The sequence below is a fragment of the Notamacropus eugenii genome, chromosome 6, assembly GCF_028372415.1.
Source record: "Notamacropus eugenii isolate mMacEug1 chromosome 6, mMacEug1.pri_v2, whole genome shotgun sequence".
NCBI classification, from domain to species: Eukaryota; Metazoa; Chordata; class Mammalia; order Diprotodontia; family Macropodidae; genus Notamacropus; species Notamacropus eugenii.
The window spans coordinates 372,231,637-372,250,820 of record NC_092877.1 but is presented as its reverse complement, the minus strand read 5'-3'; the positions used below and the strand labels follow the sequence as shown (position 1 = coordinate 372,250,820).

Here is a 19,184-nt window from a genome sequence, read left to right as displayed (position 1 = left end):
TGCTTGACTTTTATGCTTTTTGTTAAGGTAAGACTATGGTTCCATTGTGGAGGTTGTACTGTCTCAGTCTTCAGGAGTTTTGCACAACTATTTTCAGAGATATTTCTAAAGACCTGTAAATTTTTAATTCTTCCAAGTTTGTGTGATCAAGAGAAAGGTGTTATTTCTTTTCTCAGTCAATGAGTCATCACAAGTCCTCTTTTCTGCCTTGAAACTGTGATGAGAACTCTCTCTCCAGGGCCACCATAATCTCTACCATGCTAGTGCTCCTCTTTGTTCCATGACGGCCACCCAGGACTATAATCCAGATCCAATCCAGGGCAAAGCAAGAGACTCCTGACTCAGTGCCAGCAAAAAGAACCTTTCTATTCACCTCTGATCAGCTGCTTGATATCTCCACTCTTCGTGAGACAAGAGTTCTGGGTGCAGCCCACTGGTGCTGCTGCTGCTACCACCACCCTGGGGCTGGGCCCAAACCATGCTCCTCTCTCACCTACATCCCACATACCTTTCAAATTAATATTCTAAGGTGTATTTGGCATTTGTGAATTGAGAAATCTGGAAACTACCACACCTGTCAATAATTTAGTCCCCTGAAGTTTATTCCTAGTGTTACTGGGGCCTGGTGTGTGCTGGTAGGGACCACACTGTGCTGTGCTTCTCTCTCAGAATGGTTCAACAGGTCTTTCCTTCCAGGTTGACTTGAGCTAGAAATTTATTTCATTCTGCCATTTTGTGGATTCTGTTTCTGTAGAATTTTTTGAGTCATTTTTATAGGTATTTGGAGGGATTTGGGGGACAGCTCAAGGGAAATCCCACTTTCACTCTGCCATCTTGGTTCTGCTCCCTGATACTCTTTCCATTTATTTTATTGATTATCCAACCATCTTTCTCTAAGTGGAGGTCATGTGATCAACTTCTCTGAACTTTTTTTTGTCTGTTTTTTTTTTATTTAATGTTGAATTATGGTAGGTCACAGAAGAAAAGACTTGAAGATTGTAAAGAAATCAATCCATCCCTCAATTATAAAAATTTTGTTACTTACAGAAAATTACATACACATGTATAATCACATTTAAACATATCTGCCTATCGTACATATTTAATTTAAATTTGTGATGTCATTAGTATAGAAATTTACTGTGAGTAACCTTTTTCCACAGTAACAGATCAATGCCCATCCTAAATTCACTGACAGATTTACCTTTAGTCAAAGAGGCAGAATATTAGAGGTAGAACTTGAACTTAGGTCTTCATGATGTTGAGATTACCTCCCTAGCTATTTAAGCATATTGCTTCTCAAGTCATACATCTATGTGTATGATACTCCAAATGAATTTATGCACACATGTATAATACATTTGTAAATATAGACATTAAAAAAACAGACAATGGAGGTGACCAGATTGGCCCTGGGCAAATAATGGTTTGAAAAACGACATGATTCATTTATTGCTTCCTTTTATTATAACTGTTATTATTTGCATTGTTCAACCTTTCTGGCAATTTAACCTTTTCACTGACTGAATTAGTGAACTCATAAAAAGTCTTGTATTCAGCCATATTCACCTAATTTGTGAACTTCTATATGGCAAAAAATGAGACCCTTTGTAAAGTTTTTAGATCATGCATGAGAGTTAACTTAAGTTTCCCTAAAGTGTCTGAGAAGTTATAATTTAAAAAAAAATCATAGGCCAGTCTGCACATATCATTCAAAGAAGCTGTTTAAATAATCAACATGTGTGATCTAGCAACATAATTTAGTTAAAAATCATTTTTTGAAAGATAGTGTGGTATCATTAGTAAAAATTATAAAAATCTATATTGAAATATATTTAACTTTTCACCCTTAGATTTTACAGCCATTTATAGGAAATTTATAGTACCTAAGGTCTATATATGGACACATAATTAAGATTAAAAACTTGAAAACTATCTCCTTTTACCTTAAAGAAATAAACCTTTTCAGTTTTAACACATGCAAGTAATATAAAATAATTTTATATTTACAGTTTAGACTTTGTATATTAAAAAAAAGATGGTATAGTAATGAGAATCCTGGACTTAAAAAAGATATGATTCAAATATTGTTTCATATACTTTACAGTTATGTGATCTCTGGTCAAATCACTCAAACTCACTCAGCCTGAGCTTCTTTATTTGTCAAATCAGTGTAATCATAACACTTATTTCACAACATCGTTATGAGAATCAAATGGTATCACATCTATATAGTACTTTGCACAAAGCACTATATAAATGCTACTTATAATTCATATTATTGATATTGTTATCATCTTGCAAGAGAACATGTAAGACACACTGCAAACATTGAAGTAATTCTTGTGTTGTTTCTGAGGATAAAGATGATGGTGAAAACAATGATGAGTACTATTCTTCAGGGAGATATTTTTATTGTTAAGAGAACAAATATGTTGGTCAATAAATTTTTTTGGCTGACATTTCTCCTGAGATTGACTGGTGAAAAAGAGCAGAATTATGCAAATGTTTATATGTTTAAACTGGCTCACTATTTGATCATTAGTAGGACAGAAGAGTATGAACAAGGCCTAGGTTTCTCATCCTGCCTCAAGGGATGGAAACAACAATTATATCTTGCTGCTGTATATTATAAAAACACCAGGATGAGATTATAAATAGATTCATAGAGAAGCATACAATTAAGGCAGTGGAGATCATATAGAACATTTAATTCAGCCCATTTATTTTGTCCATAAAGAAACTAAAGTCCAGAAAATACAAATGATTTGGTCAAGGTCAGAAACTGATTAATTCATAGATGTGGAATTAAGGCACAGGATCCCAGATACCTTGGTGAGTTCTTTTCATGTAATATCACCTAATCCATGGTTATAGTCCACTACTGCCTTAAAAAACAATATTAAAAGTAGAAGCTCTATAAAATAAGAACATGTGATTTGGAAAACATTTCTTAAAATATACCAATTCATAAAAAAATAAAAGTACGTGTATCTTTCAGAAATATCTGTTAATCAATGCTAGGAAATTCTACACCTTGTTTTCATTTCAAAATAAAAATATACCATCTTATTTTTAGTAATGAAATCAGAAAAGAAACTCAGTGTTATCTTTCTACCTCTCTTTTCAGAATTTCTTCAAAATTGAGTTTATAATAGCTAAATTTGATTTAACTGAAAGAGATAAATATAGAAACTACATTATGATGAACGGTACCACAGAAAATGAAGCAATATCAGTACTAAATGTCTATATACCAAATGGTATAGCATCTAAATTTTTAAAGGGAAAGTTAAATAAATCACAGGTGGAAATAGATAGTATTACTATAGTGATGGGGAATTTTAACCTTCTCCTCTAAGAATTATATAAATCTAACCAAAAAGGAAAAGGAAAAAAAGTAAGTTTGATAGGTAAACTAGAAAACAGTATGGCAGAAGCTAGGCATAGACCAACATCTTATACCTTATACAAAGTTAAAATCATAATAGGTACACAATTTAGATATAAAGACTGATACTATAAGCAAACTAGGAGAGCAAGGAATAGTTTTTCTGCCAGATTTATGGATAAGGGAAGAACATTTTATGACGAAACAAAAGATAAAGAACATTATAAAATGCAAAATGAATGATTTTGATTACATTAAATTTAAAAGTTTTTGCATTAACAAAGTTGATATAATAAAGATTAGAAGGGAAACAGAGGGCTGGGAAAAATTGTTGTCTCTGATGAAGGCCTCATTTCTAAAATACGTAGAAAAATGAGTAAAATTTATAAGAATATAAGTCATTTCCCAGTTAATAAATGGTCAACTGATTTGTACAGGCAGTTTTTAGATGAAGAACTTAAAGCTATTTATAGTCATATAAAATTTTTTCTAAAGCACTGATTTATTAGAGACATGCAAATCAAAACAGCTCTGAGGTACCACATCATCAGACTGGTTAACTTGACAAAAGAGGAAAATAATAATTGTTGGAGAAGATGTGGGAAAATTGGAACACTAATTCATTATTGATGAAGTTGTGAACTGACCCAAACATTCTGAAGATCTATGTGGAACCTATGCCCAAAGGGCTATAAAACTGTGCATACCCTTTTACCCAGAAGTACCACTTTTAGGTCTGTATCCCTAAGAGAAAAGGGGGAAAGATCCTCAGATACAAAAATGTTCATACCAGCTCTTTTTGTCCTTTTCCAAAGAATTAGACATTGTGAGGATGCTCTTCAAATAAGAAGGGCTGTAAGTTTGATTGTTTCAATGTGGAGTGATGCTTTGCATATACCCAGATCATTTAAGATGGAGACATTCATGTAGATGATGGCAAGGACCTATATCTAGAATAAGACATTCTTTTCCCCTGCCATGTAGGTGCAGCAAAAGTCCATCCAGGATGATGGATTCTTCTAGCACAGGTTCTTAGATCTGCTTTTCTAAAAGGGAAATAACTTTTGAGGGATCAAAAATCTTCTTTAGTCACATATACCAATAGAAAATATATAAACAGAGAAATAAAGACCAACAGACAAGGATTCTAACCATGAGCAATACATACATCACAGATCAACAGACAGATCTAATTGTTTGGCCATTACATACATACATAGTTACCAGAGAGAGAAGCACCAATATTTGGGTTTCAAAACTGGGGATTTCCTTAATGTCTACCCAGAATCTCATCTGGCAGACAAACCTTCTTCTAAACAGTAAGTTCCCAAACCAAAACCTCGCCTCAGGGAAAATAAGCACTTTTCAGAGTCAGAGGGCACGACCCTTGGGACCTAGTGGCTGATTAGCAATTAACAAAAGTTGCTGGCCTTTCTACAAAACAAGCTCCCCTAATCAAGCTTCCCTTAATAGGCTCCATTTGTGGTCACTTGAGAGGAAGATCTTTTAACTACCTTTAGCAGTATATTAACATTAGACTGGGTGGGAGCATCCTCTTCCCCTCGGCTGCACATTATAAATGTCATCTTATTGTCTCTTTTATTCGGAACTCAAAATACAGCTGGACAATACAGAAGGTGGAACACTGATGTAGAGGAGCCATCTCCAGTCATCCTGATGAATATGTAGTCACTGGATCCAGATGGCTCAGGAGCAAAAAAGTGAAGCTGAGGACCTTGCACAGCCCTCCCTCACTCAAACCAAGTCAAGTGCAAATCATGTCATCATATCCCTGATGTCATGGTCCTCTTCAAAAATGAAGGATGAACAAAGCCTCAGAAAGTTTTAGTGAAGAATGTGCTCTGCAAAACTTAGAGATATGCCAATGTGAGTTAATATTGCTGGACTGAATTGGTCTTTGAGCTCCAAGCTATGTTCCTTCTATAGAAGGAAAGCTGAAAAGTCTAGAAAATGGGTGTAGATGAATTTCTATGGTAAATTAAGACTAGTAACAATGAGAACTAAATAAATCACTTTTAATGCTAGAACTGTACGTGAAATGAGATGATAAAGACAGTGCTTAGTGCATCATCTCTTAGGGAACCTCCTCATCCTCCTGTTTCTAAGAAAAAAAATTGCGTTCTTCATCTGCTATTTCACCTCCTCACAATCAGAAAAGAATCACACGGTTTGCTGAGGAGGGCCCTGGTCTTTCCACTTTTCTCATTCTGATGAAGCTGGATTATGTGACAGACAGCTCCAGGGATAAGCATTACAGAAACTGCTTCAAAATCAGTATTTTCACACTTAAGTAAGAAATTATCCACAGAAATTTCCTCATCCTTGCTTAAAAACATGGAATATTTCATATACTATTTTTGTCTTTCTAGGAATACATAAAATCTACCACATCTTGATTTGCCCCAATTCTCAGCCCAAGAAAATACTTTACTATAAATCCTTTATAATTAATCTGGTTTTAGGCAGATTTCTGTAAACGGCTAGAGACAGCATTTCAAACTGGCATAACCTGGCCAATCCATTTCTTAATGTTTGGTTATTCACAGTAAAGTATAAATATTTTTTATGACAACAGGTCAAATCATAAAGCAATTGAAATCACTTAAAATCTATGTTACTGTGATTGATTAAGCCTAATTTTTGAGGTGAACTGACTATTGGAATATGACACATGGACTAATAATTTCAGGAAGATGACGAGTGAAATGTAGATAAAAATGTGAGCATTTTCATTTAAAGAAAAAAATGCCAAAGGAATGCTGATATCCACAGATAGGAAAACCTATGGTTTTTAAGCTAGCCTTTATCTGGAAGCTCCCACACTCGGTAAAATCCATGGGACTTTTTGTGCCTAACCTGCGGTAGAGTCTTCTAAGCTCGTATTGGTCTGATCAACCAGTCAGATACACTGTATCTTGACCCTAATATTTCGGTCCTCTTTGAACATGAAGGATACCAATCAGACTAGACAAGGCACAGGACAAAATTAGTCTGTCTTAGAATGATGAAGGGCCAAGCCAAATTTACCAGCATCTGTAGAGCAGTTTCATTGTTTAAATTATGTTGTGTGATTGCAGCTATTTAACTTTCCAGGTGAGGAGCACATGAATTTTCAAATTCCTGCCACCAGACATAAGTTTTGAACACAGAAGAACAAATATACTTTTGAAAGACAAAATGAAAGTCTTTTTTTTCAAACTGGTGAAAACAAATATGTTACTTTATAACTTAAAAAAGCACTTTCCCCTTAATTATTGGCAAAGGCAAATAGAATCTTATGGTATAAGACTTAAAAAAAATTAAAACAAAAAGACAAAATGGAGGAAAGGACTCCAAACACTAAATTAATTAGACTTACTGGTACATGCCATAGAAGGTGGGTCTTTTTCAGCTCGGAAGTAACCCTTTTCACATTGGCAGACAGATGTTGCTTCCATATACGTTAAACTGTGTGGAGGGCACTTAGAACACTTTGTGTTCCCAGCAAATGCTTTATAGAATCCTGGTCTGCAAGCTGTAAAAACAGGAAAAACTTTTATTCAGCTATTGGTGTGCATATATTACTTTATATGTGCAACATGTTCAATATATTATTGTCTGAATTTTCAGCGTCATTTCACATCAACAGGACAAAACTGTCAATTGAGTTAGCCTTGTCATAAACACAGAGATATATAAATACTTATTGATTATAGCAGTTGAAACTGGTTCTGTCTAATCAGTTAAGGTGAATGATCAAAATGTTGTATTGAGTTTCTAATCACACTGTGCTGAACAAACATTTACCAATTTTTTCATGTAAAGTATTAACAGCTCACTTTGTATAATGCTTCCCGTTTTATAAAGAACTTTGCATATGTTGTTGCTCAATCATTTTTCAGTCATGCCCAATTCTTCAGAACCCATTTTGAGATTGTCTTGGTAAAGGTACCAGAGTGATTTCTGCCATTTCCCTCTCCAGCTCATTTTACAGATGAGAAAACTGAGGCAAATGGGAATTAGTAACTTGCCCAGGGTCACACAGCTAGTAGGCATCTGAGGTTGAGTTTGAGCTCATAAAAGTGAGTTTTCCTGACTCCTGGCCCTGCACTATCCACTTTTCCACCTAGCTGCATGTATATTTCACTTCATTAAATTTTCGCTACACTCCTACATATCATCCTTTCAAGACAGGCAGCTGGTGGCACAGTGCATAGAGCAATGGGCATGGTGCCAGGAAGATACGAGTTCAGATTTGACCTCAGACACTTACTAACTGTATGAACCTGAGTAAATCACTTAATCTCTACTTTAGTTTCCTGAACTGCAAAATGGAGATAATAATAGTAGCTATTGGTAAGATTATTGTAAAGATCAAATGAGATAATATTTGTAAAATCTGCTCAGCATATTGCCTAGTGCATAGTAAGTGCTATATTGTTGGGACTGGAAGCTCAATTCCATGTGGACAGTCTCGGGCAGGTAAAAGTGGGACTTCTAAATCTTAGAGTCTTACGAGGCCCTCCATGAACAGCGGGGGTTCGAGAAGGTCAGACTGAGCTAGCTCGGCTAGCTCGGGTATTTCCACCTCTCCCCCGGAGATACCTGATGGGTGGAGTCTCCCTGCCCTCGAGGTCGTCCCGGATTGGAGCACACCTAGTTACCTAACAGCATGGTATTGAGATGCAAACTGTGTGGCTGAAGATTAAGTAGGATTGAGGAAGCCAGAAAGCTCTCTCTTAGCACGTGTGGAGCCAAGAGGACAGTAAGGCTCCGCTTCTTTTCTTTCCTCTCTCCCCTCCCCCTCTCTCCCTGCTTGTACTTCTACTTCCAATCCCTTAAGCTTAGCCTCCTTAGGAGATCTCCCCCTCTTCCTCCTAAGGAAGACCCCCCTGCATTTGTAACCCGGACCCTGAAATAAAGCTCAACCCTTGTTTGACTCTGGAACGACCTTTCTCTCATACGTTTATCCGGTTTGGCCAACCGAAGACCTGGGACAGGTAGGAAAGACTCGGGTAGCCCAATGCAGGTCTCTAGGCTTGGCAGTTGGCGCCCCAACAGGGATTGGGAGTTTAGATAATCCTGGGTGCTTTTGGGGTACACCCGGAAGGGGCTGTGAAAGAAGCGAGTCCCGAATCCTAGATTCGGAAGGAGAGAAAGTGGAGAGAAGCTTCCCAAACCCCTGGGAAAAGGGCAGGGATGAGGAATCAATTGCCAGTAATAAAGCCAGAGGAACAGGAGGTCTGGGCTGAGACACTTCACAGGGAAGGCAGGGAGGCGGGGGTCACAATAGAGTTAAACGACCTCCGAGAATTTTGTAAGGAAGGGCCGAAGAGGCCAGGGCGGGATTGGAATAAGAGTGGAAGCAGAGAGAGGGGAGGGGAGGACCCAGGCAAGCAGAAAGTTAAGCGGAAAGTTAAGGAGCGTAAAGAAAAAATAGACCCGGAGCTCCATCTAGCGGATGGAAAAGGCGAGGCAGGGGAGAATACGCCGTGCCTTCCCTCTGCGCCTCCTTATAACCTGCTCCATTGGTCAGACAGTTCAGGGCCACAGTCCAGTTTGGAAAAAGGAATAAGAAAGGCTATAGAGAATGGAGAAGATGTAGGGACATTTCCTGTGTTAGAAATAGCGGACCCCAGTGTCCCCGGTGGGGTTCGGAGGAGCCACATACCTATAGAGTGGAAGAGAGTGGCGACTCTTAAAGAGGCTTGTATCAAGCACGGCCCTAATTCACCCTTTGTCATAGCCATGCTTGAAACTCTCAGTGGTCAGTTCGTTCTGACTCCTAATGACTGGAAGAGCTTAGCCAGAGCCTGCCTTACCCCTGGGCAGAATGTGATTTGGGTATCAGAATTTTCTCAGAGGGCAAAGAGCACTACCGGTGGGCTAGGGGCTCAGGCCCCCCAGGCTTATCAGCAATTTACAGGAACAGGGCAGTTTGAGGCTACAGGAAATCAATTGCGGTACTCAGCCGCTGATTATGTTTTGATTGCCGGAATGGTTATTAGCCGCCTCGGGATGAGGTTATCAAATTTGTAGTAAGGGCCATTGCAGTTGCACTGGAGTCCCCACCCTTGAATTGGAAGTCAGACACCCCGATTTGGGTGGAGCAATGGCCTCTGACTCCAGAAAAACTCCAGGCACTACAACTACTGGTTAAGGAGCAATTAGAAAAAGGAAATATAGAACCATCAAAGTCACCCTGGAATGCTCCTGTGTTTGTTATAAAGAAAAAATCTGGGAAAGTCAGGTTCCTTACAGATGTTAATGAAGCATTTGTAAGCACCTGGCAGCAGCTATACCAAAGTAAAGAGCCGCTATGCATTCTTATCAATTTTACCTTAAAGGCGATCCTCGCTAAACAAAGAAGGGGAAAAGGTCGCCTAATACAATCAGAGCTAAGATTAAGAGGCCTAATACAATCAGAGCTTGATACAGTTGTCTCAAAAAGCGCACATACTACTCCAGCTATGAGACATTTTAAGATACTAATAGGGGGTCGAGGGTATGTTTGTGTCTCCACAGGAAAAGGTGATGCGTGGATTCCCATTAGAAGGATCCGTAAGTTGGAACCGATGTCGGAGAGCCCGGAGACCCCGGAGAAGGATCATACACCACCTGAGCCTGCTGCTGACAGCTTCAATCTAGGCATCCTTTTTTCGCCAGCTGAATGAGGACTTTGATATCACAAACCCAGGACACTTGGGTGGGGAGGAGGTGACCAATTTTCCACCTGTATAGATCCATTTGCAAGATTAAGGGAGTGGTGACATGTAAGGCGCCTACACCAGCTGCTCCTCTTAAAATATGCTTTGGGATTAGTTGATTGCACTTCCCCTGTTGTAACTCAGCCATTTAGTTTCATCTTTGTTTTATTTGATGCCTCCCTTTGTCAGTTGTGCTAGCTGCAGATTTCTGTGTGAATGAAGTCTTGTTGTAAGGTACTCATATGCTAAAGGCCTTCCTAATCCACTCAGCCTCCAGCCACTGTTTGCTCTAGAGCCAGGTGCGCTCCGCGCATAACAAAGAAGGGGATATGTTGGGACTGGAAGCTCAGTTCCGTGTGGAAAGTCTCGGGCAGGTAAAAGTGGGACTTCTAAATCTTAGAGTCTTACAAGGCCCTCCATGAACAGCGGGGGTTCGAGAAGGTCAGACTGAGCTAGCTCGGCTAGCTCGGGTATTTCTGCCTCTCCCCCGGAGATACCTGATGGGTGGAGTCTCCCTGCCCTCGAGGTCGTCCCGGATTGGAGCACACCTAGTTACCTAACAGCATGGTATTGAGATGCAAACTGTGTGGCTGAAGATTAAGTAGGATTGAGGAAGCCAGAAAGCTCTCTCTTAGCACGTGTGGAGCCAAGAGGACAGTAAGGCTCCGCTTCTTTTCTTTCCTCTCTCCCCTCCCCCTCTCTCCCCGCTTGTACTTCTACTTCCAATCCCTTAAGCTTAGCCTCCTTAGGAAATTTCCCCCTCTTCCTCCTAAGGAAGACTCCCCTGCATTTGTAACCCGGACCCTGAAATAAAGTTCAACCCCTGTTTGACTCTGGAACGACCTTTCTCTCATACGTTTATCCGGTTTGGCCAACAGAAGACCTGGGACAGGTAGGAAAGACTCGGGTAGCCCAATACAGGCCTCTAGGCTTGGCACTATATAAATGTTTATTCCTTCTGTTATTCCTTTCAGTATGCCCCTTTTTTAGGGATGGAGGAAACTGAAGGTCAAAGAAATCAAGTGACTTATCCATAGTAACACAATTTAGTTAAGCATAGGAGGTGTTTAACCTATTAAATACATCTTCTTCACTCCAAGATACCATATCGCCTCCAACAAAAATACTCAATTTTTGCAGAACACTTCAAAGTCTCTAGATTTTTTTTGCTGAGGAGACCAGGTAAAAGAAGATTAAGTCTACAAAATAGCATATAGCTTTCTGTGATTTATTTGAAACTGTACCACCAGGCTACTTGGTATATTTATTCCAGTAATATAACTGAAATCTATTTGTTCACTTTTATAAAACATCAGTAATCTTTATGTTCCTTTATCTGGACCACTATGTGTATGTCTTAAGCATTATTATTTCATATAAAGATTATTCTACCTGTAATTTAACTGCAGATAGCAAAATAATGTTTATTTTAATTTTTCAGACATATAAATATTTGCAGCAGTGCCTTAGGTCACCTGACAACTCATTCCTAGAGACACTGACTACTGCACCTCAGAGGAGTAGTGTTGGTTGTTGCCTAGAACATGAGATAGTGAGACTTGAAATCAGGAAGGCATGGGTTTGAATCCTATATCAGAAACTAATTTATTTCCTGCCTGGCTGCACTCCTTTGACTTCTCCATCATGCCCTTTTCCTTTCCTGCCTCCCCAATTAGATTGTTTGTTCCATGAAGACAGGCATTGACTTCCTTTCTCATAAGTATATCCCTAGCACCTAGCACACTACTAGTTACACAATTGGTATTTAATAAATGCTATTTTATTATTAGAGTATTATAAAGCATATTTTATTTTTTCATTAAATATTTCTCAATTTCATGTAAAAAACTAGCAATTGTTTAAAAAAGAATTCAAATTCTCTTTTATTGCTATTCCTCTTCTTAAGAAGACAAGAGCTTGATATAGATTATACATGTGAGATCTTATAAAATATGCCAGTAAATTGCCAAAAAAAACCCATAAAAAATTAGAAAAACAGCATACTTTGATTTACATTCAACCTTCATCAGTTTCTCTCTTTCTCAATGTAGACATTTTTTCCATCATGGGTCCTTTGGAAGTATATTGAACCATTTCATAGATCAGGATAAGTAAGTCATTCATTGTTGATCATTGTACAATATTGCTGTTACTGGGTACAATATTCTGGTCCTCCTCACTATGCTTTGCATGAGTTTGTTTAAGTTCTTCTGAAGTCATTCTGTTGTCATTTCTTATGGCATAATAGTAGTCTATCACATTGTATATACCACAATTTACTCAGTCTTTCCACAACTGATTGACATCTCCTTAATTTCTAATTCATTGTTACTACAAAAAGAGCTGTTATGATTGGTGTTTAGTCCAACTGTCCATGATCTCATTTGGGGTTTTCTTGGCAAAGATACTATAGTGATTTTCCATTGCGTTTTCCAGCTCATTTTAGAGATGAGAAAACTGAGATAAACAGGGTTAAGTGATTTGTCCATGGTCACATAGCTAGTAGGTATCTGAGGCCAGATTTAAACTCAGATCTTCTTGATTCCAGGCCAAATGCTCTATGCATTGTGCTACCTAGCTGCTACTGCCATTGGTTTTTAGATTATTATTTAGATTTTAGATTATTATTATTTAGATTGACTGTGTGATCCTTTGAAAGTTACTTAACCCATCTGCCTCTGAGTTTCCTGTTTTGTAAAATTAGCATAACCATTTTATTTACCTTGGTAGGGATGTGAAGATCAAATGAAATAATATATTTAAAGTGTTTAAAGGACCTTGAAGCACTATAACTTTTGATTATGCTTTTAGAAGAGAAAGAAAAGAAGATGTGCCTACCAGAGTTTAGTCTTCCATCCCAATGAATCTTTATTCTACATCCTTCCAAGCTAACATGGTAGAGTTTTCCTGTGATTTATCTTCAGTAGTCTGTAAATTCAGAGTTCCTATGACATCAATGATCTTATAAAAGGAAAATATTTCCCTACAGATCTACCATCTCTTTGTTACCTTTCTTTGAAATTAATCTCTCTTCAGTAGAGTCTAGATAGATTAGTGCAGGTGATTACACAGAGAAACTTTTAGTCAAAAATCAAGCAAAGAGAATTGTTTAAGCATGGATAATATTCCAGATACTGTCCTAAGCTCCAAAGTATAAAGTACCAAGACATAAAACAGTCTTTGCCTGCAAGAAAGACATCTTATGGAGGAAAATGAACATCCATACAAGTGTGTTCCTGAAAGATGGAAATGAGAAAAAGTATATTCTAGCTTAGAGGATAACCTATAGAAAAGTACGAAGATGCAAAATGAAATGTTTTCTTTGGTGCAAAACAAGAGAACTAATTAGACTGAACTGCTGAGTGTATAAAGGTGAGTAACTTGTGATAACTCTGGCAAAGCATGTTGGAGCCAGTAGGTGAAAAAAGTTTCATGCCATAGGAGATTATATTTGATCTAAGGGAAACAGGGAGCCACTGTGACTTGTTGATCATACCACTATCCCTAGAGTGACAACTGGTAAAGCCACTCTGAAAAACACAGAAAGGAAGAGCTAGGAGATAGAAAGTCTTCAATTCTTTGCAAACCACAGGGAACATGGCACTTCCTTAACACTCTTCTTGAATGAGGTAAAATGTTATAACCATCAAAGTGAACAGAGGATTTGCATAGTTTCTAAGCCTTCCTATGCAATAGGAGCAGTTTTGACTGTTAGCAGTGTGACATAGTGGGTAAAGTAAGATGATGATCACTGTGGCATCCTGTTAAGCTCAAAAATTTTTGCTTTGATGTTTAAGGATAGTCTTAAATTTTGGAAATAAGATGCAACATGAAAGTCATGAGGCAAAATTATTAACTGTGGCAAACTCCAATAACGATATGGATCATAATTGCTGATGTAGTTAGCACATTTTCCTCAGTGCATTTTGTTTATTATTGGAAAAAAAAAAACTTCTTGATAAGACCTCCATTTGGATCTTTGCTCATCTACTTGCTACCTGTGTAAATTTGGTCAGTTCTCTTACCCTCAGTTTCCTGATCTGAAATGAAGAGATGAGACTACAGGCCTCTAAAATCACTTGTACCAGTAAGACCACAATCTCATGAGACTAATAATCTATGATGCTAAGACAATTTTAGAGTTAAGTTTTTAGAATGGGTCATTATGCTTCAATATCACTAAAACTTAGGTGGTTCCATTTCTGGGAGCCAAGATGGCAGAGTAAGAAGTAAATTGCTTTCACCCTACCTTATTGATCTCTGAAATCTCTGAAAATATGGCCCTGGGAAAAACTTTAAAACAGCTGGGCCAGTAGAAAGACAGGGTGCAGCAATCTTGTAGCCCAGGAAGGTTGGAGCACTAACAGGAAAGGCCACATTCACTCTGGGGTAAAGGGAGGAGTACAGGGCAAGAGCTGTTCCAGTAAACCAATGGCAAGCTCCACCTCAGCAAACCAAGAGGAAATTTAAAGAACAATTAATTAATTAAATTTAATTAAAATTAAAGAACAATTAATCATATAAACTATATGAAATAATAAGCAAAGAAAGAGTCCTATCAAATTCTGTGTATGGTAGAAATGTGGTGTTGATACCTAAACCAGGAAGAGACAAAAAAGAGAAAGAAAATGATAGATCAATTTCCCTAATGAATGTAGATGCAAAAATTTTAAATAAAATATTAGGAAAGAGATTATAGCAACTTATCTCAAGGATAATACATTATTACCAGGTGGGATTTATACCAGAAATGAATTACTGGTTCAGTATTAGCAAAACCATAAACACAATTAATCATATCAACAACTGAACTATCAGAAATCATATAATTCTCTCAATAGATGCAGATAAAGCTTTTTAACAAAATACACCATCCACTCCTATTAAAAAACTAAGGACATAGGAATAAATGGAGTCTTCCTTTAAATAATACACAGTATCTATCTAAAACCATCGACAAGCATTATATGCAATAGGGATAAGATGGAAGCATTTCCCAAAAGAGAGGGGGTAAAGCTAGGATATCCTTTAGCACCATTGCTATTCAGTATGATACTAGAAATGTTAGCTTTAGCAATAAGAGAAGAAAAAGAAATTGAAGGAATTAGAATAGGCAAAGAAGAAACAAAACTATCACTCTTTGCAAGTGTTATGATAGTATACTTAGAAAATCCTAGAGAATCAAGTAAAGAAATTGAAAAATTAAACAACTTTAGCAAAGTTACAGGATATAAAACAAACCCACAGAAATCACCAACATTTCTATATATAACTAACATAGCTCAACAGCAAGAGATAGAAAGAGAAATTTGATTAAAAGTCACTGTAGACATTATAAAATATTTGGGACAAAATTACAAAGCCCTTCTCAAACAAATAAAGTTCAGTCTAAAAAAATGGGGAAATAGCAGTTTCTCATTGACTGGCCAAGCTAATATAATGAAAATGATAATTCTACCTAAATTAAATGAGTTATTCAGTGTGATACCAATCAAACTATCAAAGATTATTTTATAGAATTATAAAATAATTGTTAGAAGAAAAGACCCAGAATTGTAAGAAGAAAAGACCCAGAATATCAAGGGAATTAATGCAAAGAAATAAAGTGAAGTTGGCCTACTTGTACCAGATCTTAAATTGTTGTATAGAGCAGCAATCATCAGAACTACTTGGTATTGGTTAAGAAATAGAAAGGTAGATCAGTAGAACATTGATTATGTACACAAAATAGTAGTCAATGGTTAAAGTAAACTACTGCTTAATAAATCCAAAGACTCCAACTTCAGGGCTCAAAAATCATTATTTAACAAAAAATGCTGCGAAAACTGGAAAACAGTATGACAGAAAGTAGGCATAAACCAATATCTTACACCATATGCCAAGATAAAGTCAAAATGAGTAGATGACAAAAATATAACAACTGATACTCTAAGCAAACTGGGAGAGCAAGGAATAATTTACCTGTCAGATTTATGGAGAAGGGAAAAATTTATGACCAAAGAAGATACAAAGAACATTATGCAACACAAAATAGATAATTTTAATTAAGCCGAAAAGTTTTTGCACAAACAAAGCCAAAGCAACCAAGATTAGAAAGGAAGGAGAAAGCTGGAAAAAAAATTTGCAACTAGAACTAGTGTCTCTGCTAAAAGTTGATTTGTAAAGTATATAGAGAATTGAGTCAAATTTATAAGAATAGAAATCATTCCTTAATTGATCAATGGTCAACAGATATTTACAGACAGTTTTTAGAGGAAGAAATTTAAGCTATCTATAGTCAAATGAAAAAATGCTCTAAAGAACTATTTATTAGAGAGATACAAATCAAAACAACTTCAGGGTACCACATCACACCTTTCTAATTGGATAACATGATAAAACAGGAAGATGATAAATGTTGGAGAAGATGTATGAAAGTTGCAACACTAATTTGTTCTTGGTGGAGTTGTTAGCTAATCCAACCATTCTGGAGAGAAATTTGGAACTATGCCCAAAGGACCATAAAACTGTGCATACCCTTTTACCCAACAATACCACTTCAATACCAATGAGATCATAAAAGTGGTGAAAAGTTTCACAGGTTCAAAAATATTTATAGCAGCTCTTTTTGTGGTGGCAAAGAATTGGAAAGGGTCTATCAATCAGTTGGGGAATGGCTAAATAAGCTCTGGTATATGAATGTAATGGAATACTATTGTGCTGTGATGAGCAGGCAGACTTCAGAAAAACCTGGAAAGACTTATTTGAACTGATGCTGAGTGAAATTAGCAGAACCAGGAGAACATTGTACACAGTAGCAGTCACATTGTGCAATGACTGACCTTGATAGACTTAGCTCTTAGCAATGCAAGGATCTAAGACAACTCCAAAAGTCTCACGATGAAAAATGCTATTCACATCCAGAGAAAGAATTTGGGAGTCTCAAGGCAGATGGAAGCATGCTATTTGCTCTCCTTTTGTTTTGTTGCTTTGTTTTGTTTCCTCTTTCTCATGGCTCCTCCCATTCGTTCTAATTCTTTTGTACATCATGACTAATGTGAAAATATGTTTAATATGAATGTATAAATAGAATCTATTTCACATTACATGTCATTTTGTGGATGGTGGGGAGAAGATAGGGTAGGAAATTTAAAACTCAAAATCTTATGGAAGTGGATGATGAAAACCAGAAATAAATAAGTTAATTACATATAATATATAATTATGTTTATATAATATAAATATGTCATATATATTATATATTTTTTAAATGATTTAAAGCATTGGATTTAGAGGAACAGGATTCAAATTTTGGTTCTGGTGCTGGATACTTTGGTAACCTTTTGTAAAGTGCTTTGCTAAATTTTGCAATAATGATAAGAAAGGTTATAGTTACAGTTGTTATTATTTTAATTAATTATCTTAAGAAAGTTACTTGAACTCTATGAGCCTCAGTCCACATTTACGAAAAAAGAGATTGTACTAGATTGCCAGTCCCTAAGGATTATCCCAGCACTAAATTTGATCTTATAATTCTATAGTTATCAATCTATGTCCCTAACCTAGGAGAAAAGACAAGGAATAATGAATTTTTATTATCACCAGTGTAATTTCTTGATATTGACACGTATAAAAGAACCTTCAATCAAACGTATACAATAATTTGATTAAATAAAACAAGTAAAATTTTTGGTAATTTTTCAAATTCTACAAATGACTTAATGATTGAGGATAATCTGTCATTTCCTAGAATGGTTTTTTTTCAGGTTTCTTATATCTTACACCTCTCTGTACTCTGCGATCAATTGACTCTGGCTTTCTTGCTATTTCTCAAACAAGATCCTCCATCTTTTGGCTGTGCATTTTCACTGACTGACTCTCAGGCCTTGAATTTTCTTCCTCCTTATTTTTTTCTAGTTTTCTTCAAGACAGCTCAGATTCTCTTTTAACAGTTCTCTTTAATAATAATACCTCCTCTAAGATTAGCTCCAATTTAGTCTGTATATGTCTTGTTTATATAGTTACTTCCCCCTGAGCCATTTCACTGCAAAGTCTATGACAGCATGCACTATTTTTACTTTTCTCTTATTATTCCCTCAGCATAATACCTAGATTATAAAAGTCAAACTGACTTCTTTAAACAACAACAACAACAACAGCTATTTTGTTCTATACAGTAGAACTTTCCTTCCCTCTTAAATTTCATGCAGTTAGTAATAAACATTTTTTTATTTTTTAAAAAAATATTTATTTTTAGTTTTCAACATTTATTTCCACAAGATTTTGAGTTCCAAATTTTCTCCCCATTTCTCCCCTCCCCCCACCCTGAGGTGGCATGCATTCAGTTTGCCCTTTCCCTCAGTCTATCCTCCGTCCCTCATAGACTTCCCTCTCTTACCTTCTTCCCCTTTATATTCTTGAAGGGCAAGATAGATTTCTATACCTCATTGCTGTTTATCTTGTTTCCCAGTTGCTTGTAAAAACACTTTTCTAACATTTGTTTTTAAAACTTTGAGTTCCAAATTCTCTCCCTTCTTCCCTTCTCAACCACCCTTATTGAGAAGGCAAGGAATTCGATATAGGTTATACATGTGTAGTTGTGCAAAACACTTCCATAATAGTCATGTTATGAAAGATTAACTTTATTTACCTCCATCCTGTTCCACCCCCTCACTGATTCTATTTTCTCATTTGCCCCTGTCCTTTTACTAAAGTGTTTGCTTCTGACTACTCCCTCCCCCAATCTGCCCTCCTTCCTATAATCTGCCCCTCCTCTTATCACCTTCTACGTTTACTTTCTTGTAGGGTAAGGTACCCAATTGAGTGTGTACGTTATTCCCTCCTTAAGCCAAATCTGATCAAAATAAGCCTCACTCATTCATTCTCACCTCCCCCCAGCTCGCCCACATTGTGAAATATTTTCTTGCCTCTTTTATGTGAGATAATTTACCCTTTTCTAACTCTCCCTTTCTCCTCCCAATATAGTAATAAACATTTTAACAAGTGCTTTAATAAAATGCTTATTGTTATTGATCATGTGACTATGGGTAGTTTGTGATTAGTTTGTTGCTTCACTTTGCACAGTTCAGCATAGTTATACTATAAAT

The 19,184-nt window shown here is 36.8% G+C and overlaps 1 protein-coding gene across 1 annotated transcript in view; it reads right to left on the bottom strand.

Annotated features, from left to right (window-relative positions):
- The window catches only part of EPHA6 (EPH receptor A6), a 673,066-nt gene that overhangs the window by 609,752 nt on the left and 44,130 nt on the right, over positions 1 to 19,184 (bottom strand). The window contains exon 2 of the mRNA XM_072621534.1: positions 6,771 to 6,926. Within this exon, the coding sequence (XP_072477635.1) occupies positions 6,771 to 6,926 (156 nt within the window). The remainder of the gene's footprint in view (positions 1 to 6,770; positions 6,927 to 19,184) is intronic.